This window comes from Bos mutus, chromosome 4 (assembly GCF_027580195.1).
Source record: "Bos mutus isolate GX-2022 chromosome 4, NWIPB_WYAK_1.1, whole genome shotgun sequence".
Lineage (NCBI taxonomy): Eukaryota > Metazoa > Chordata > Mammalia > Artiodactyla > Bovidae > Bos > Bos mutus.
Genome location: NC_091620.1, coordinates 21,017,499 through 21,038,523, shown reverse-complemented (window position 1 = coordinate 21,038,523; position 21,025 = coordinate 21,017,499). Strand labels below are relative to the sequence as shown.

General features: G+C 38.6%; 1 protein-coding gene across 6 annotated transcripts in view; it reads left to right on the top strand.

Moving 5' to 3' along the window:
• Positions 1 to 17,007, top strand: part of LUC7L2 (LUC7 like 2, pre-mRNA splicing factor) — a 72,653-nt gene extending 55,646 nt beyond the window's left edge. For all 6 annotated transcript variants that reach the window (XM_070369191.1, XM_070369192.1, XM_005899759.3 and 3 more), the window contains 5 exons: positions 4,592 to 4,768; positions 6,235 to 6,326; positions 8,516 to 8,545; positions 12,021 to 12,212; positions 16,067 to 17,007. In XM_070369191.1, coding sequence (XP_070225292.1) covers positions 4,592 to 4,768; positions 6,235 to 6,326; positions 8,516 to 8,545; positions 12,021 to 12,212; positions 16,067 to 16,244 — 669 coding nt within the window. In that variant the 3' untranslated portion in view covers positions 16,245 to 17,007. The remainder of the gene's footprint in view (positions 1 to 4,591; positions 4,769 to 6,234; positions 6,327 to 8,515; positions 8,546 to 12,020; positions 12,213 to 16,066) is intronic.
• Positions 17,008 to 21,025: the final 4,018 nt, after the last annotated feature.

Genomic DNA, 21,025 nt, shown 5'->3' with positions numbered 1-21,025 from the left:
TATCAAAACTAGTGGTTGTTTTGGAATTTAGAGTCATTGATCTGTTGAAATTGAAATTACCTAAACAACGTCTCAAGGAGATCAGCCCTGGGATTTCTTTGGAAGGAATGATGCTAAAGCTGTAACTCCAGTACTTTGGCCACCTCATGCGAAGAGTTGACTCATTGGAAAAGACTCTGATGCTGGGAGGGATTGGGGGCAGGAGGAGAAGGGGATGACAGAGGATGAGATGGCTGGATGGCATCACTGACTCGATGGACGTGAGTCTGTGTGAACTCCGGGAGTTGGTGATGGACAGGGAGGCCTGGCGTGCTGCGATTCATGGGGTCGTGAAGAGTTGGACACGACTAAGCGAGTAAACTGAACTGAACTGAAACGTCTCTCACACACACAGACACACACATACAGTATTCATATCCATGGTCACTATGATACCCTACCCCCTTCTCCATCCCCATGCAACTATAGTATTCTCCCTTTTCTTCCTTCCTCATTATAGTCTGCTAGCACACTGGAAGCCTCCTCTCATTCTTCTTCGACAGCACAGCTCAAAATCTGCTATCCTGCAGACAAAGTTCTATTTTTTTTTTGCCCCTCCCCCCGATATTTTTCAGGAAATCAAATACCTTCAAATAAGATTGTACTCTCCCCTTTTGCTATAGTCTCCATTGTTTTTAACTGTATCACAGCTGGGTGTAATTTGTTCTTTTTTTTATAGTGTTTTGAGGCAGAAGCTTAGAGCATTGATTCAGTTTATTTTATTGATTTATTTTTCATTTTTTACTTCTACTGAAGTGTAGTTGATTTACAGTGTTGTGTTAATTTCTGGGCTTCCCAGGTGGTGCTAGTGATAAAGAAACTGCCTGCCAATGCAAGTTAGACCTAAGAGACACTGGTTTGATCCCTAGGTCGGGAAGATCCCCTGAAGGAGGGCATGGCAACCCACTCCAGTATTCTTGCCTGGAGAATCACTTGGACAGAGGAGCCTGGCAGGCTACCGTCCATGGGGTTGCAAAGAGTCGGACACGACTGAAGCAACTTAGCAGGCCCAGCAAAGTGACTCAGTCATTACATATTTTTTTTCTTTGCCATTATATTTTATCATGAATTATGAAATATACATATAGTTCCTGTGCTATACAGTAGAACTTTGTTGTTCATCCATACTGTATATCATAGTTTGTGTCTGCTATTCCCAAGCTTCCAATCCTTCCCTCCTCCAACCCCCTTGGATCATTCTTCTAACCACAGCAATAGCATCTCATAGATTTTCATATGTTGTGTTTTTATTTTCATTCATTTCTAAATATTTGCTAATATTGCTTATGATTTCTTTTCTGACCTGTGGGTTTTAAGAGATCTGTTTAGTCTTTATTTTCACTGATTTTAATTCTGTTGTGGTCAGAAAACATGTTGTGATTTCAGTTCTCTTAAATATGTCAGTACACTGGTTTTGTGACCCTGCCTATGGCCTGTCTTAGTGAATGTTCCATTTGCACTTGAATGATACTCTGCCTTGTTAAATGAAGTGTTCTGTAAATGTCCTTTGAGTGAAGATAGTTGATAGATTTTTTCAACTTACCTATATCGTGTTGGTTTTCCTGCCTACTTACTCTGCTATTAATATTTACTGAGAGGAGTGGTTGAAGTCTAATTGTAGATTTGTTTCTTTATGCTTTCCATTTAGTCACTTTTTGCTTCATCTATTTTGAAGCTCTGTTATTAGCTTAATACACATTTAGAATTTTTATGTCTTTTGATTAATTTAACCCTTTGTTTTGAAATGTCCTTCTCTCTCCCTATTAATGTCCCTTGTTTTGAACTATCCTTTGTCTGATTATAATAAAAGATTCTAGCTTTTTTTACAAGTTGGAGTTGTATACTATAAACTCTAGAGAAACCACTGGAGCAGAAAAAGAGGTATAGTGAAAGTGAAGTCGCTCAGTCGTGTCCAACTCTTTGCGACACCATGGACTGTAGCCTCTCAGGCTCCTCCATCCATGGGATTTTCCAGGCAAGAGTGCTGGAGTGGATTGCCATTTCCTTCTCCAGGGGACCTTCCCGACCCAGGAATCAAACCCGGGTCTCCCGCATTGCAGGCAAACACTTTACCGTCTGAGTCTCAATAGTCCAATTAAAAAGAGATTGTGAGACTAGATTTACAACAAAAAGAAATAAGACTTAACTGTGTACTAGCTGCAGGAAACCCACTCTAAATACAGAGACACAGATTAAAGGTTCTAGGCTGGGAAAAGGTATACCAAGTAGCCATTCTAGGTAGTTTTAATTTCTTAATATTAGGATTTTTTAAAATGTAGTTAATGTCAATGCAGAAAATAAACAGTTTGTGGTACCACCATGGTCTCTAAGCCTAAAGCCTTTCATTTCTCCCTAAGCAGAAAGAGGAGGAATAATAAGGCACAAAAATTGAGTTGACCTGTGCTTTCTTGTGCTTTCGGATTTTCTTTTTTAAAATATTTTATTTTGAAATATTTTAAGAAAAGTAAAAAAAAAAAAAATCAGGTGAAGAATTCTCTATATCCTTCACACAGACTCTTCAAATGGTAGCATATTACCACATTAGCTTTATCATTCTCTTCCTACATCAGTGTGTGTGTGTATTTGAACTGTTTGACAATAAGTTATAAAAATGATGCCTATTTATCCCTAAATACTTCAGTGTGTATTTCATAAAAACAAGGATATCTTACTATATAACCACAGTACCAGTTGTCTGAATCACAGAATAATATTGTTACAATACTATTAATCTGAAGACTTTGTTCATATTTTACCATTTGTCCCAATAATGTTCATTTTCAGAAAAGAAAAACTTTTGCTTAAGATCCAGTCCAGGATCATGTATTGCATTTTAGTTGTTATGTCTTACTCTAATCTTATTTAATGTGGTACCTCAGTCTTTGTCTTACATGGTCTTGACCATTTTGAAAAGTATAGACCTGTTATTCTGTAAAATGTCCTTCACTTTGGATTTGCTCAATATTTCTTTCTCATTAGATTTTTGAGAGGAATACCACTGAAACAATGTCATAGCCTATCAAAGGCATGTGTTAGTGGTTTGTTTACATGTATACCTGTACCTCCTCCCTCTAGAGCCTCCCTTCCACCCCACCCCTTTAGGTCATCAAGGACACGGTGCCATACAGCAGCTTCCCACTAGCTGTCTGTTTTACACGTGGTAACATGTGGTTTTGTCGTTAAGTCATGTCCGACTCTTGCAAGTCCATGGACTGTAGCCTGCCAGGCTCCTCTGTCCATGGAATTTCCCAGGCACGAATACTGGATTGGGTTGCCATTTCCTTCTCCAGGGGATCTTTCTGACCCAGGAATCAAAGTTGGGTCTCCTGCATTGCAGGTAGATTGTACCAGCTGAGCTAATAGGAAATCCCTAGAAATGGGAGAAATGTCTTATTTAGGAAGAAAATATTTGCAAATGAAGCAGCAGACAATGGATTAATCTCCAAAGTGACAAACAGCTCATGGAGCTCAATATTAAAAAAAAAAATCAAAAAATGGGTGGAAGACCTATATAGACATTTCTCCCATTGCCTGTTTTTTTTTTTTTAAAAAAAAAAAGAAAAAAAAATTGGTATACAAAAACTGGGCCCAAAGTGGAGACTGCATTTTATTATTTTTTGAAAAAATTTCACTCGTTTATTTTTGGCTGCATGTGGTCTTTCTCTAGTTGTGGAAAATGGGGGCTACTCTCCAGTTGTGGTGCAGTGGCTGCTTTTGTTGCGGAGCACGGGCTCTGGAGTGCTGGCTCAGTAGATGTGCTGTGTGGGATCTTCCCAGACCAGGGATTGAACTGGTGTCCTTTGCTTTGCAAGGCGGATGCTTAAAGAACCTCCTATAGATTTTCTCCAGCAGTGTCCACTTATATTTCCTTAGCCAAAGCTATGTGGAAACTTGGAAATGTCATGCTTTTATATGGGCATGCTGCTGCCTCAAACAAATCAGAATTCTGTCAGTATAAGGAAAAAGGGTAGAGTGGATGCACAAATATACTAATTTATTATCTCCTTAGTATAAGTAAAATGATGAGTCCAAGACCTCTTAATCTCAGTAAGGCACCTTTCATCTATGTCTTATAGAGCTGCTCTGTTTGAGGCGAAGTTTTTTGTAGGCCTTGTCTGTATTTACATCGTGGGGAGAACGATACGTGGAAGGAAGCTGTAACAGTATGGAAGGCGTGCATTCCTTTTCTGCAAGCATGGGCGGCGACTACCTTGATTCTTCACTAGTGTATATTTTTGAGGTTGCTGCATCTCATTTTTAACAAAAAAATACAGAAAACAGAAAGAGAAAACCTTTGAAGAAAGTTATATCCTGTTAATGTTATTGTAGTTCTGGCAAAAGGTAATTTGAGGCTCTGATCTTTCATTTCTAGTGGAGAAGTCTTGAGGACGGAGGATGGGAGTAAGGGGGGGAAATCTGTTTCATGACAAAATAGCCATACTTTCGTATGTTCACTAGAAGCATTTTTTTTTGTATGAACATAGTGAATTTTGTTTAATTGTGTGATTTGAATGCAGTTTATATGAACATGGTTTTTCTCACTTTTGTTTAGGAAGTTTATCGGAATTCTATGCCCGCTTCCAGTTTCCAGCAGCAGAAACTTCGAGTCTGTGAAGTTTGCTCTGCCTATTTAGGTCTTCATGATAATGACAGACGACTGGCTGATCATTTTGGGGGTAAACTGCACCTGGGATTTATTGAAATAAGAGAGAAGCTTGAAGAATTAAAGGTACATTGGTAAATTAATATCCCACACTTTTTACAGTTATAGCCACTCATTTTGTGTAGTATTTTTCTTTGATATTGAAGACTATTCTTAACTGTGATTCTGTTAATAATTCAGATTATAGGATTTTGTGTAGGATTGTAAATGGAAATAGCTTGTTTAATGGATATCTGACAAACTTTAAAAATCCTCTTATTGTTGGTGGAGATAATATTTTCTCTTGGACATTATATTGAATCAGGTAGGAATCTTGCAAACTGGGTTAGAAAATCCTACAAGCCCCTAAAATTTCCAATGATACTTTCTTTAAAAAAAAAAAAAAAAAAAAACTGGTAATAATGTTAATATAACATTTAAAGGAAGATTAAAAAAATGATAATATTTTAAATATTTTGCAGTTCACTAAATAGCAGATTTTAAAACCTCTAGTTTTATGCTTCTGCTCCCACTTGAGAAAGCTTAGAAACCTATTTTTTTAAATGGACAGTCTGTGTCATTTAAATAGGCTGATGTGAGAAAGGCAACACAACTCTTACTTGTCTGCCAAATTCTTCTGAGAAGATAAACAAAGACAGAAAAGGATATTTCTAAACCATTGAAAGTGAGCACAGTCAATGGATAGGGCCAGTTTACTTTTCAGCAGTCTGATGTGGCTAGCTGTTTTTTGTCTTTTTTTAATTGGCACTGTCGCATTTTGTCATGAATTGAGGACTTTCTTAAAGATGGCAAACACCAGTAGTGACTTCTTGTGTAGTTATCACTGAAATTAACCCAGCATCCGTAGCTGGGCATTTAAAATAATGTAGAATCAAATCACCTAGGGATTTCTCCATATTTTTAGTTTAATGTGAGCTCTTGTCCAGTATTCTGAGTAACTTAGATGATCTTGGGTAAGTTTTTTGAAATTACAAATGTGTCACCATAGCAAATGATCATTGGGCTCAAAGATAAAAATGGTACCTGATTGGGTACCAAATACAGACCTAGAAGCAGAACTGTTGAGCATTTCACTGGTATTTTTATTTTATTTTATTTTATTTTTATTTCTTTTGTTGTTAGTTTATCACTGGTATTTTTAAAAGTAGTAGCATCAGGATTGTAACTAGAAGTCAACAGAAGACATTTCTGTGTTGGAAATCATAGAGCATGGAAATAGTGATTTATAATGATTGATTTTTTTAAATCATTTTTAAAGAATTTAGAAGATAAAAGAGGAGAAAAATCTTAAAAGTGATTTTGAAATATCATTAAGAAGTCATAGAGAAATATGAAATTTTATATGAAAGGGAGGAAAGATTTTGGAAACCAGACTTGTAAGTGTAGTGATTAAACCTGACAAAACTTCAAATTGAATTGGTATTAAAAAGTTTTGATATTCGATATGGTAAAGTTGAGGATAATGCTAAGAATGGGCCCGGTAAATAATGCTTCTCATTTAATATTATTTTGAACTGTCGTTGTGTTTTAAGAGAGTTGTAGCTGAGAAGCAGGAGAAAAGAAACCAAGAACGGCTGAAAAGAAGAGAAGAAAGGGAGAGAGAAGAAAGGGAGAAGCTGAGGAGGTATGGCGTGATCACTGGAGTGGTCCAAGGACCTGAAGTGGGGCATAAAAAAAGATGTGATGGCGCATAAGATTTTAGACATCAGTAAATCTGGACTTGGGAAATTTCTGTTTACTCTTAAAAATATTACCATATGAAACAGTGTTTATTCAAGTATATTAACTAAAGACTGTTTAAGTCCAGGAGATTTCCTTCAAAATGTATGGAAGAGGGAGCCAAGAGCGCCTCACATCTTTGTGTTTAGTAAGATAACAAGGCCCGTTTCTAGCCCTTTGATTACCATAATAGGCTCACTTGGAGCTAGACTGGCACAGAACTATTTTATGGTACATACTTGTTGATAGAAGGGCTGGGTGTTTTTTGTTTTTTTTTTAATCTGTTTCACTGATTATTTTACATGCTACTTTGATTATCTATTTGTTCAATTTAGAAGCTATAAACTGTTAAAACTTTTATTAATTTAATAGCTAAATGTGCACAGTTCTTTTTATATTGGTATATTGATAAAATCAGGATTCTTCATATTTAGAACGTGTGCATGTTCTGGATCATTGTTACCCATTGGCAGCATGTTGTGTGATAACATGTTTAAAAACTTAAACAATTTTCAGATGGAGGGATGTGCCAGAAAAGATTTACCTATCATTCTAACTTACAGTGTTTCCTTAATGATATTATATTGCTCTGAAATTTAAATAGCTTCTCTTCAGTAGATGTTCCTAAGTTAATTAAAACCTTTGATAATATGTGACTCAGCTATGTCACCTTCCTCCAAGCTTTGAGATTGTTACATGCAATCTATTTCAAGACACTTAAACTGACTTCATTTTTGTTACATGGCTTGTAACAGGTAATCTCTTTGCACTTTGATGACAAAAATGAAACAAAGCTATACATGGACATGTTCCTGTTTAGAGGAGGTGCTTTTCTTCTTCCATTGATACATTTTCTTCATTTACTAGTAAATTTTACCTTAGAGCTTTATCCCTGTTCTCTTTTGTGTATACTAAGTTTCCATGGAAATAGCACCCAGTATTGTAATATTTAAGATAATACAAATGGAATTTGAATCTCAGTTTAAGTTAAAATTCAACAGAATATACTGCCACTAATACAAATTATACATCTGAGATGACAGCCAAATAAGAAAAAGAATTCTTTGCAAGACTACATTTTCACATCTGTCAGAGATGAAAGTACATCACATCTTACTCTTCTAATGCCACATTTCTTTTAATATTGGTTATGAAATGTTAACGCTATTTCAGAAATGTTTAAAAAAATTTTTTTTAAACTATCTGTGAACTTGAAGGACCCTAAGTATGGAAAATGAGGAAATTACTAGTAAGTATAAAATTATACACAAAATGGGATTCCAACTATGGTGTTGAAAGGATAATGATAAAAACTATTATCACTTTACTAGATGCTTACTGTGTGCCAGATACTGTGCTAATAAGTAAGACTTCCTGTATTTATTTATCTATTACTTGAAAGCTCCCGGTGAATTTTTTATTATTATTCCTCTTTTTCAAATGGCAAACTAAGCTGCAGGAAGATAAATAATCTGCCCAGGCCACACAGATAGTGAGTGATGGAAACAGTTATGGCTTACATGAGGCTCAGTCCACATTCATGTTCCAACCAAGCTATATACACTCCACTAAAAAAAACCTTTTGACTTCCTGGTAACCGTAATACTTGCTCTTACTATCTGTTGAGCTTTAATTGTGTACTGGGCAACATGAAGAGTACTTTGTATCAGAGAATTGTGTGTCATATTAAGAAACATTGTAAGATTGAATTGAGTGTTCTAGGGGTTATTGTATGAGGTGATAATTCCAGGGTATGTGCCCCTCAGAAGTTCTGATCTAAGAGGGAAAGACGAAATGACAGATGTAAATAACAAAGAATTCTTTCCAGGTTGGGAGGTGGTTTTTGGAGAATTAGTGAATTGCATTGTGTTTTTAGTCTTCTAAGAGCCAGGTAGCCTAGGTAAGGGATGTGCCAGAGTGAGAAAGTCTGTAAAGTTTGTGGTGCTTTTTGGGAAAATTTGTGTATACACACATGTGCCTTGTATTTATAAAAGTAATATAAAAATTAGAAATGGGAATGTAATTTTAATACCACATTGTACCCTTTCTTCCTTATTTATAGTTATTTTTCTAAAAACAGAATTCTTTTTTTAGGTCTCGCTCACATAGCAAGAATCCTAAAAGGTAGGTATTATACAAGATAAGTGGTGAAGCTGTGTTTTCTGAGGGTAGTGAATGAGAATTTATTAGTTCTCTTAATTCTTTTGTAGTGCATATTTGAGCAGTGTCATTTGAGAAGTTGGTCAGAAGATACTCATGAGCTACAGTTTAATTTTATCAGAATAAATTATATACAGTGCCCTGAAGTTACAGAGAAAGCTAAAAATATTTCAGAATATTTCATTAAAATCTTATTTAGAAGCTGAGTATACATGTGACAAGATTTATTTTTTAAAAATCAGTTTGGGTGGTACATCTAAGAAACACATTCTAAGAGGTTGTATCTGTTCAAAATACAAATAAATAGTTGGATATGTTTTGAATGAGGGAATCCATGGTGAGTTAATTAAGGGAAACGAAAATGTTGGTTTGCACCCAAGCTAGACTTGGGCTTTATTACTTCTCCCTTTGCACAGGTATCACATAAAGCTTTAATGGGGCATTTTACACCCATAAAAGAGGAAGAGGAGAAGACTTAATTTTGATCTTTGGCCCTAGTATTGGTGGACTTTTTGAAGCTTTTTCCCCAAATTCTTCCATTGCTCTCACTCAAATCACATCTTCTTCTTGAAACCTTCTACGTATTCTTGACTTTAAAGAATAAGAGCATTTGCTGTTATGAAAGCAAAACCTTGTGTTTCTATTAAACGTCCCTTAGTACTTTTTAGTATTTTTTTAGTACTAAGTACTACTTAGTACTTTTTTTTGGTGGCAGGGAGAGGGTTCCCTTGTAGCTCAGTCGGTAAAGAATCCGCCTGCAGTGCAAGAGACCTGGGTTTGATCCCTGAGTCAGGGATTTCCCCTGGAGAAGAAAATGGCAACCCACTCCAGTATCCTTGCCTTGGAAAATCTCATGGACAGAGGAGCCTGGTGGGCTGCAGTCCATGGGGTCGCAAAGAGTTGGGCATGACTGAGCGACTAACACTTACTTAGTACTTTTTAGCATCTTTCAGTGGTATTTCTGCATAAAACACTAAAAAACTAAGACATTAGTCAGGACCAGTTGTATCAGCTAATTTATATGGTTGTGAGTTTCTCAGTCCAGGATGAGAAGTAGAAATATTAAATGATGATTTTTTTTTACTGATTGGTTACTGCAGGCTTGTCCCTTCATTGGAGAGAAATTTAAACTCTTTGTACACAGAACATCCTTAGATATTCAGGCTAGAAATTTAATTTCTGCTACCCTAGTCCAAGCCACTTTTTACCTCGCTATTTACAGTAGCCTTTTAACAAGTCTCTTAATTTCTGTTCATGTCCACGTCCCTTTTTGGCCTCAATCTGTTTTTTACACATTAGCCAAAATGTATTCTTTTAAAAAGTGGACTAAAGCAAATCAGCTCTGTCTTCAAACCTTCTAAAGGTATTCCGTTTCACTCAGGAGAAGTTGAAATCCTCACCATGGTTTTTAAGTAGAGTGATCAATCTGCCCTAGGAGAGTTACAGTTTATTTCTTGTCTCAGCATGTTTATTAATAGCTCCCTCTTTTCCTCTGTATAATTTAATACTGAAAGCATCCTGGTTTGAATGACAAAGTCATTCAGGTCAAGCAGGTCATCCTGCTTATTAGACTCCTGATATTACTCCCCCTTGCTAATCTCATGACAGCCAGAAGGGTGTCTCGTTCCTGTGAACTTTCCCCCCCTCAGGGCCTTTGCACCTGAGTTCCCTCTACCTGAAGCATTCTTCTCTGTGCTCCCTGATTAGCTGGTAAACCTTTTCCTGCCTATTCTGTATAAAAGAGGACCACCTAATTTTACTCTCCTTTTTTACTCTTCTGTCATGTCCTTACTACCTGACCTATATTTTATTTGCTGCCTACATGTCTGGAGGCCTCTTTCTGGACTTTAAGCACCATGAGGAGGTTAAGGACTTTGCTGTATGGGCTGCTCAGTCTCCCTAGGACCTGGAACAGTGCAGTAGGCACCCAGTAAATGTTTCTACCAGACAGTTATTGTCAAGTAAAATGAAGTATGCCTTGGGGAAATAATTTGTTACAATAGCCCAGAGTGAGTGATAAAAGAAAATACCATTTGATAAAAACACATGGACTGGATTTTCTCTTTTCCCTTTGTTTCTTCTCAGAAATACTCAATTGTGGAAACACTGTATTCAGCTGCGATTGATACTGGATCCATAGTAGATGCCTTTCTTTCTAATGTTGATAGAAGCTGAATACTTTTAAACCGTAACAAAGTAATCATTTGAAAATAAACCCAGTTTATAAATTACCTGAATAATGTGCTTTTGAACTTACTGTAATCAGATTACGAGAAAATACTTCATTATTTACACACCATTTGATAAGTTTACCTATTTAAGTTTGCAGGTTGATTTTTCAGTAAATTTTTATGTTGTGCAACTGTCACAATCCAGTTTAAAACATTTCCATCACTCTTAACAATATTCTGGAGAAGGCGATGGCACTCTACTCCAGTACTCTTGCCTGGAAAATCCCATGGCCGGAGGAGCCTGGTGGACTGCAGTCCATGGGGTCGCTAGGAGTCGGACACTACTGAGCTACTTCACTTTCACTTTTCACTTTCATGCATTGGAGAAGGAAATGGCAACCCACTCCAGTGTTCTTGCCTGGAGAATCCCAGGGACAGTGGAGCCTGGTGGGCTGCCGTCTCTGGGGTCGCACAGAGTTGGACACGACTGAAGCGACTTAGCAGCAGTAACAATATTCATTCATTTCTTCCCATTGTTCCCCAAATGTTTTATATCCTCTATATATGTTGTCCCCACCGTGACCATATACACAATACATAAATTAGTTTTGTAACCCAATAGAGGCTACAGAAGTGTTTTTCCTTCTCTGTATGCCTACATACTTGTTGTAAATTATTATTATTATTTTGCAGTATAAGTAAAGTTCTCTAAAATGATTTATGCATGTAATCTTTTTCTTCCCAATAAATTATGTACTACTTGCAGAGAGAACTGTCTTAACTGTTTTGATTACACTGACAAGACACATTGTGGGCATTTGTTTTGATGTTCATACAACCTTTCCAATTCAGCGAGTTAAAACTTACCCTAAACAATATTCTTTCTCATGTGTCTCCTCCCTTCTGTCCGTGTTCACCAGGTACATACTTTGTTTCTAAAGTATACTAAAAATCATAGTTAAATCCATAGAGATTTAAAATTAAATCCATAAAACATCTAGGTAATATAGTCCTTGGCATGTAGTAGTATTATAGATTGTTTCCTCCATTTAAAAAAATATTCCTAATGTAAATTTATACAACACTGACCTGAGAACTGTTTATTTCAAAATTCTAGTATGTAGTTATTTAATATACCAGCAGTTTATTTCATTGTAGATTTAGCTGATTTGAAATAGTACTGGCATTAAGTTTCTCTATAAAGAGTAGGCTTTAGTAAATGAGAAACTTAAGTGCCAACGAAACTAAAAACTAAATATCTTTTATAGATCCAGGTCCAGGGAGCATCGCAGACATCGGTCTCGCTCCATGTCACGAGAACGGAAAAGGAGAACTCGATCCAAATCCCGGGAGAAACGCCATCGCCACAGGTCCCGCTCCAGCAGCCGTAGTCGGAGCCGCAGCCACCAGAGAAGTGGGCACAGTTCTAGAGACAGGAGCAGAGAGCGATCGAGGAGGAGGTACTGAGGTCCATAGGAGGATATGGAACTACCTTTACAGTTTAGACTTGGAATACTAGTGGTTTGAACTTGCATCTGGTAATTTGTACACATTTGTGTGTGAGTGTATAACTTTTTTTTCCTGATTATATGGGTAGTTCAGAAAGAATATACTTATGAGCCAGAGTAAGAAATTGGAACCAGTACATGCAGAGGTTATTGCTTTTCTCTGGTTAGTGTGTCTTGGGGAAAAGTACTTTATGGGCAAATAATTTTAGGTACCAGTACTGTGAGAGCTTCTCCAGTATGTATTGGAAAATTAGGGACTCTGAGAAGTCCTTTTGTTAAGAGTTGTTTGACTTACTGTTTTCTAAACTTCCTGGAGCTGGTGTACTTTTTCAGAGCAGATACATTCAGTATATTCTTGTTTATTCTGCACTATAGGTATGCAATGTTACATACAGTTAGCTTGGCAGGGCAGGTTCAGAATTTTAAGGAAGTTAGACATCACTGGCATGAAAATTCAAAACATGCAGGGAGGGCAGACCCAGGTTGAGGTATGTTTAAGGACTTGGTTTGACAAAGGACAAAGGATTAGAATGTGATGGAGCCTTTGCACTCATGGTCTGTATAAACCAAGCTCCCCAAACTTCTCAGGTCCCATCATGGCCCTTGAAGAGCCAGGTCATTTCTAAGGAACAGAAACATTTTTTTGAGTGCCTAGTATCTACTAATCTCAAGCTTTCTATGGATTATTACTCCACATGAAACCTGTGATAAATTTTTAACAGCTTTCTGCAGATTCCTTTTTTTTATTTTTGGCGCCTTAGCCAGCCATTCCCTGAAACTGCTCACAGACTGAGTTGGATATGATAGGCCCTTTTATTTATTCTTTATTTTCTTGCCTTGTTCCAAGTAGGTTCCCACCCCCTCCTCCAGCTTTACTGAGGTGTAATTAACAAAGTTGTAAGATATTTAAAGTGTACATTGTGGTGATTTGCTATACAGGTACATTGTGAAAGGATTCCTCCCATCTAGTTAACACATCCATCACCTCACATATATTTTTGTTGTTTTTGGTGAGAACATTTATGTTCTACTCTTAGAAAACCAAGTAGTTCTTCTACTGCACTAGGCCTTATATATATATATAAGGTAGTTGAGCAACTTTATTCAAGTGAATTAGGGCATAGGACTAATATTTTGACAATAATGAGGTTGACCTAAGCGCTAAACTGGAATCAGAGTAAACAGTATGGGAGTTTAGTGCTAGTGCTAAGTCGCTTCAGTCGTGTCCGACTCTATGCGACCCTAGGGATTGTAGCCTGCCAGGCGCCTCTGTCCCTGGGATTCTCCAGGCAAGAATACTGGAGTGGGTTGCCATTTCCTTCTTCAGGGGATCTTCCCGACCCACGGACCGAACCTGCATCTCTTATATCTCCTTTGTTGGCAGGCAGGTTCTTTACTGCTAGCGCCACCTGGGAGTTTAGATGAGGGAAATATCAGAGTAATTTTAAAAGATAGCTTCAGGGAGTAGCCTAAAGCCTAAATAGAGTAGGTATAATTTGAATAGATAAAACCAGGTAGGAAAGAGATATTTTAGATATTACAGGCACATGCAGAGAATGAGCTGGGAATTTGTGAATTTTTAAGGGACAGAGTTGTTCATAGTGTGCTTTTAGGTCCCTTATCTCATATCCTTAAAACTAGGCACACAGTACAGTGCCCAGAAAAATACATCTTAAAAAATTCTCCGTGAATCTTACCTACATTGTAAATTTTAAGAATCATCTTGCTGGTTGGTAGAAGGTCTAGATAATTTCTCTTGTCACCTTGGCCCCCTGTCATTGTTTTGGTATCTCTGCACTCTTAAATGTTGTCATTGGTGGTGGGGATGGCGGGATAGGCATGAAGTCTCCCTCTTCCGGGACCCAGTCTCTAATGTTTCCCGCGTTTATGAAGATATATAGGAAATTTGACCACCATGCTACCTGACAATCCCTCATCCAATATTTTCAGCATATTGTTCATAAAGAGGATTATTTTTGTAGAAGTATTTTTTTCTCAAGAACACTTCTAATCTTGATACTCAGATTACTGTCTCAAAGCAGTATTTTGTTTTTTGCCGAAAATGAGCAATTGCTATTGAAATCTACTTGATATAAAAGAGAATATCAAGTTATTGCTACATAGTACCAGTTTTAATTTCAAAGTAAAAATCCCAGTTAAAGGTCTTTTATGACTTGGCTTTCTTCTGCTTCAGCTATGAAGTACTGGTCTCAGTAGAGTCTTCGTGCGGCTTTTGCTGGGAACTCCCACCCTTGGTAAACGAGGACCATGTGCATTTTTCTGCTGTGTTCAGGCGCATACAGTGCAGACTTCAGAGTCAGACTACTTGGATGAAAAGGGCCTTGGCCAAATTATCCAGTTACCCCTCCTGTCTCTCCTCATCTACTTAGTAGAAGAGTACCTGCTTCATCAGAATTACTGGTATACTGAGTAGAAACTGCTTCTGTACAGGACATTGTAACCTCTGGCAAAATATTAGTTGATACTCATCTCATAGTTTGTCATCGTTTCTCTGGGGCTTAGTACATGTCCTTATTCTTAGGCAGCATCTCAGTCTTCTCTCTCCATATTCCATTCCTACAAAGACATCCTACAAAGGTAGGATGTGTGGAGTGATTTAACACATCATTTTTAAATTAAGCTTATTAAAACCTTAATTCAGTAGAATGCTCAAAGTTGACATTTAATCTTTCAACCTTTCTGGTTTAGTCTTTTTAAACGATATTTCTACAGCTGCCTAGTATAGTAGTGTTTTTTTCCCCTTGCCTTAGTAGTTGAAAGTATTACTTAATTAGGCTTCAGATCCTAATTCTAAGCATGGATTAAGTGAGATAATTATGTAAAAGTACCATGTCACCTGTAAAGAACCAAATAAATATGATATGTTCCTAATTTATTCTAGATGTTGAAGGTATAGAAGATTCCATGTTAATTCTGATCCCCTAGTGTCCTTTGGTTTTCCTTCTGATTGAATCTCTGGTATGAGCTTATATTTACCTTTCTTACTGGCTGGGTATGGGAATGGAAAGGCGGTATTAAGAAACAGTCACGGTTAATCAAGATTGATTAGTGTGATCACCTGTCTTTTATTCTGTTTTTTTTTCTTTTGGTTGAATGAGCTAACTCAGGAGGAATAAAGCAGAGTTTTAAAATAATCGATGGTTACCTAAAGCCATATCATTGAGTAGTTCTCTTACCTAAGTTGAATGTTGGCAAACTGTTGCCTGCAGGCCAAATCTGGTCCATTGGCCCGTTTTTATACAGCCAGGGAGCTATGGATGATGGTTTTTATGTTGCTAAGGAGTTGACAAAGGGAAGAGGAAGAATATACCACACTTACATGGCCTGTAACACCTAAAATCTTTACATCTCTGGCCAGACAGCAAAGAAAAATTAGTTCCTGACTCCTATCATAAGTCAGTGCTTTCCATCTAATTTGGAATGTACATTCTGTTTTTAAAATGTTGGATAACATTTTTAAGGTATTATCTTGTATATTTTCATATGAAATACATTTGCTGTGAGCTGGAGAAGCTCTAGGGTTGCCTCTGAGATAATGAGACTGTCTTGGAAATCATTATTTTGGCTTACGGTTTTTTACCCTTAGCTCTTTGTTTTCACCCATCTCCTTATTTAGTCCCCTTAGCAAAATACAGTAGTTCTCTTTTCTGTCAGAAAACTGACTCCTCTTTCTTGGTTGTATTCTGTGTATCTTCAACTAATCAGTACCTTAATATTTATCCGATTCTTTCATTTGGGTTTTGGGTTTCCCAACACATTTTGCTCCTCAAATTAATATTTTTCAGATCCTCAAAAGAAAGATTCAGAGACCAAGACTTAGCATCACGTGACAGAGACAGGAATTCAAGAGACAGATCACCTCGTGACAGAGATCGAAAAGATAAGAAGCGGTCCTATGAGAGCGCTAATGGCAGATCAGAAGACAGGAGGAGCTCTGAAGAGCGCGAAGCAGGGGAGATATAATTAGCTGTGTACATATCCTCAATCCTTAAGCTTCTTCTGGAGTTACATACTATTGTTTAGTTTACAGCTGTTCGGGGTGGCACAGTGAGCAGTTCCAGACACCGATCCAGCTAGGCTAGGTGTACAGCATCTTAACTCAGTCTGTACTTGTTTTCTTTGATGAAGCCTAAAACTACATCCATAGTTTCTGGTGAACCTGTAATACACTTCTGAAAGTCCAGTTTTATATAATAAGACACAGATGTCTTTATTCTTTCTAGTAGGACTGATAATGGGTGAATTGTGTTACTTGCCTTAGGATTTTCTGAACATTTGTAAAATGCTGTCTTCCTCTCTAGTCCCAAACAACAGCGACTTTGGGTATTTCTTTTTAATCCTTCTTCCTTTGACTCTATATCCCCTGACACTTCTACCCTCTAGTGGTAAGAGAAAGGGGTACAAGGAAGCAATATAACTTCTGTTCTAAGGTTCTATGCCCATTATTAATTAGTAGCTGATTACAGTTCAAAACATTTATACTGGAATGTGTGCTGGAGAAATTTAAAATACGAAGAGTTTTGTTTGTCTAACGGTGCCTATTTTAGAGTTGGAAGTTGAACAGCTGTTGCATTACATACTTTGCTTTTTTATTGAAATTTTGAAATCAAACATGTCTTGATTTTTCTGTTCTTCTTGAATAGCTACATTCAGGATGTTTTGAGATGGGGGTGGGGGCAGGGACTTTCATAAGCACTTGTTTTATTTTGTGTGTGTGGAGTACAAAGATGACACCCTTATTGTAAAAAATAATAAAGTGAAAGAATCACCACCACCATCATTAAACTGTAACTTGTCTAGTCAATTGTCACTAGAGCTATTTGCGGTGGCCATTTCTATTCTGTTATTATAGTGCCTTACTGTGCAAGGCACCAAAGGAAATAAATATATACTTACAGAGATTCAAGCTGAATTGTTGCTCCACCTGGGCCCTTGCTGATTATATTCCAGCTGCTTCAGGACTGTAACAACCACTGTAGAGAAGGACCAGACCTGCAGAAGAAATTGGGTTTGTTTGTTTTGTTTTTCTTCACATTGAACAAACCGAAATAAAAACATGGTGTAACCAGTGTAAAGAGACTTAACGATTTCTGCATTGAAAAGCTGTATATCCATTCATGTTGAAACAGTAGTTAAACTTGTGATTCTAGAAAAGCTGAGAAAATATTAAGTAATATAAGGATCTGTGAGTATAACTTAAGATCCTTTCAAGGATCACATCTCTCAGGTTAGGCTGTGGCACAGCTGAGAATCTTTGGAATCTGATCCAGCACAATATGCTGTACTGATATTCTGGGGGAAGAAAGTTCTTGTCTGTTTTTCCTATCCAAAAAGAAGCTGTTAACATCCATTATTCATTATACCTCAATTACTGGTATTCAGATTTTCCCCGGTATAAATAAGGCAATACAAAGTTGTTCTGTTTTTTCTTTAGCTGTTGTAATTTGAAAATGAAAATAAGGTCTCACCTTCAGCAGAGGTAGGGAAGGCAGGAGAGGGCTGAGAACAGAGGTTTGGTGGCAGAGGCTGACTTGGAGGGCCAGGCAGGGGACTGCCAGTGGAGTGAGTAGTGCTGGGGCCACAGGTGAGCAGGACTGTTCTGAACTTCAAGGTGGGCCTTCATGTTTTCCAGGTATCAGCAGAGACCAGGATGTCAGAGGTTTGGGGTCTATAAATACACCAAGGGTCAAACCAAACCGACAGCATAACAGGGTTCAGGCTGCAAGTAAGGCATTCAGACTCGCAGAACTGGGCTATCGGTCGAGGATTCAGCCAAGGGAAGCCTTGTAGGAAGCGCCCACACCTGAATCTGCTGATACTGCTCTGGGAGAAGCTGCTAGGGTCACTCCTGTACCTGGGTACTGCTGACTGCTTGTAACAGAAGACCCAGCTCCAGCAGCCTTATACAAGGAGATCACTCAAAACTCAGCTGCTTGAGTTCCATGTGACAGCTCCATTCTCAGGGTAGCACCAGATAACCCAGATGAACTGTTCCCAAACCAGCTTCATCTTGCCTGACACACGGAACCAAAACGCTGACATGCCAAGGTTTAAGGCAAAAGAGGGTTTCTTGGCAAGTCAGCTGAGTGAGGAGATGGGAGAACAGATCTTAAACTGGCCACCCCAAAAGTGTCAGAGTATTGATTGGATGATGAGTTATGAAGCAGGGCAGCATGCCTTGCCTTGGAAGAATTGACATTGTTAAAATACCCATTCTACACAAAGCATTCTGCAGGTTCAGTGTTCTGTCAAATTACCCATGACGTTTCTCACAGAACTAGAACAGTCCTAAAATTCATATGGAACCATAAAAGATCAAGACAGATGGAGTAGAAGGTTGGTGTGAAGGTTTGGTTTTTGTTTGGTTGCTTGGGGTTTTTTGGGGTTTTTTGGCTGCACTGGATGACTCTTGGGGTCTTAACTCAGCGACCAGGGACCAGACCCAGGCCCCCTGCAGTGGTAGCGTGGAGTCTTAACCACTGGACCGCCAGGGAATTCCCTGTAAGCTTTTATGAACAAAGCCCTATTGTATAGCACAGAGAACTGCATTCAGTACCCTATGATAAACCATAATGGAAAAGTATTAAATGTGTATGTATAACCAGATCACTTTGCTATACAGCAGTAATTAACACAACATTGTAAATCAGCAGTACTTCAATAAAAAGAAGCGGAGGTGTGGGGTGCACGGGGAAAGGTGATTGGAAAACGTGCAGGGGTCATTCTGCGCTAGTGGAACTCAGCTACAGGCCTCTGCAGGTTGGAAAGGTCACCAGGCAGGTGTCTGAGCGTGCTCCGCTGGAGGTGGGTTGGGGGGTGGTCCTCGCCAGCCTTAACCAGTTCACTTGCACCAGGTGCGGTTGAGACTCCCAAGTGCCTGGGAAGGAGCCCTGCCAGCCATCTTAGTGTTCAGGCTCCTGGCCTCTTGGGAAACATACAGATGTTAACCGTGACAAGTGAGGCAGGTAAAGCAGATTTGACTAATCCTCATGCACCATTTCAGCCCACTGCATCTTTGGATCATTCTTCAATCTTTTATTTAAGTGTTAAAAATTTAGTTTTTTGACTGTACCACATGGCTGTGGGAGCTTAGTTCCCTGAATAAGGATCAAACTCGATTCTCCTACAGTGGATACGCATTTTCTTAACCACTCATCCATTGAGAAAGTCCCTTGTTCCTCAGTCTTGAGGAAGGAATGGCAGTGCCCACTCTGAATACTTTTTGCTGGTAAGGGGTGTGTAGACCTAACAAGGACTTAGTAATGAAGCTGTTAGCACTCATTTGAAAATACTCTTACTCCTGATTTCAAGTTAACATTTTGACCCCAATAAGCAAACGGCACCTATGTGCCAGCTGTCACAACATTTATAGGCCAAAGTTGGTCATCAAAAAGATGTACCTTGGTGGGGAGGGGAGGGTAAAGCACACAGAATGTAAGTGCGAGACATATTGATAAACTTCACACATCAAGTCAGGGGTCAGTGGCTTACTTTGACCTAAAGTGCCTCAGTTGTTAACCAGTTTAGCTGAAACACTTAGATGCTAAATATGGAAGGGACATGGGCAGGGAAGATTAAGTATGATTGCTACAATATTCTGACCAAGTGGACTCTTAAAGGGGAAGGACACCCAGGGTTATTTGAGGACACAAGGAGAGGACCAAGTTCCAGCTTCCGGGGGACTGGAAATTGGGTTGATTAGTCCAACCCGACCTTAACATCTGAGGGCTCTTTTCCTAAGTGTCTGTGAAGGTAGAGGTGGTGGAAAATTGCTGACCAGCATAACTAAGGGGTCAGCATGATCAAATATATAAAAAGGTTTGGAGTAACATGTCCAACAGCTAGAGAGAGTCCCTGCTTTTGCCAGAGTCTGAGAAATCCTAATCATTGTTCTTCCAAGCCCGGGAGGTCAAAAGAACAGTCATTCTGGTAACCTAACAAGTTACTAAAGTAACTTACCTTCTGAAGAATTTTAACCAAAGCCAGCACTGCAGCAGTCTTGTTCAGCTTAGTTTCTTTCTCACAGCTTCTTTCTGGAAAGCAACTTAAGATCTGCTAGGGACTCCCTTGCCCATTCAGAGAAGTCAGTGTCAGGGCTATGGAACCAGACAAGGTTTGGATGACCTTGGGCAAGGTTTGTTTCCCTTCTGCAGCAGGGTCTCTTTTTCCCATTGTGTTCATCAGAAGGTCTAGTCCAGCAAGGATGGCACTGGTCTTCTAGATGTTTACCCTTCTAAGATTTCAGGGCAGAGGTTCATTATCTCCTCCTCTTAAGAGTTTCCTGGGGAACTTACGCCTGCCAATACAGGGGACACCGGATCAATTCCTGGTCTGGGAATATTCACGTGCCACAGAGCGCATAGCTGCTTCGGGGAGGCACTAGTCCAGGCACCAGTTAGATCCTTGGCACTTTCACTGACAAGGGCCCTGGTTCAATCCCAGGTTGGGGAATAAATATCCCACAAGCTATGTGACTTAAAATCGTAGCTGCGTCACATGAATCTTCCCCATCTGACGGTCTAGAGACTGGAGACCAGGCTTTTCAAAATTTCTCCAGACACCTTAGTTATGAACATAGCCTCAAAGCTAGATATTTGAAACAGAGTAAGTGGCCCCCATATTGATCAGAAAGTCCAAAAATTGATTTATTACTGTCCTAGTCCTGTGAGGTTCCATATGCTGGAAATTGATGGACTTGGCAGGACTTAGGGGAGCCCTTGGGTTCCTTGGTCTCTATCATTCTC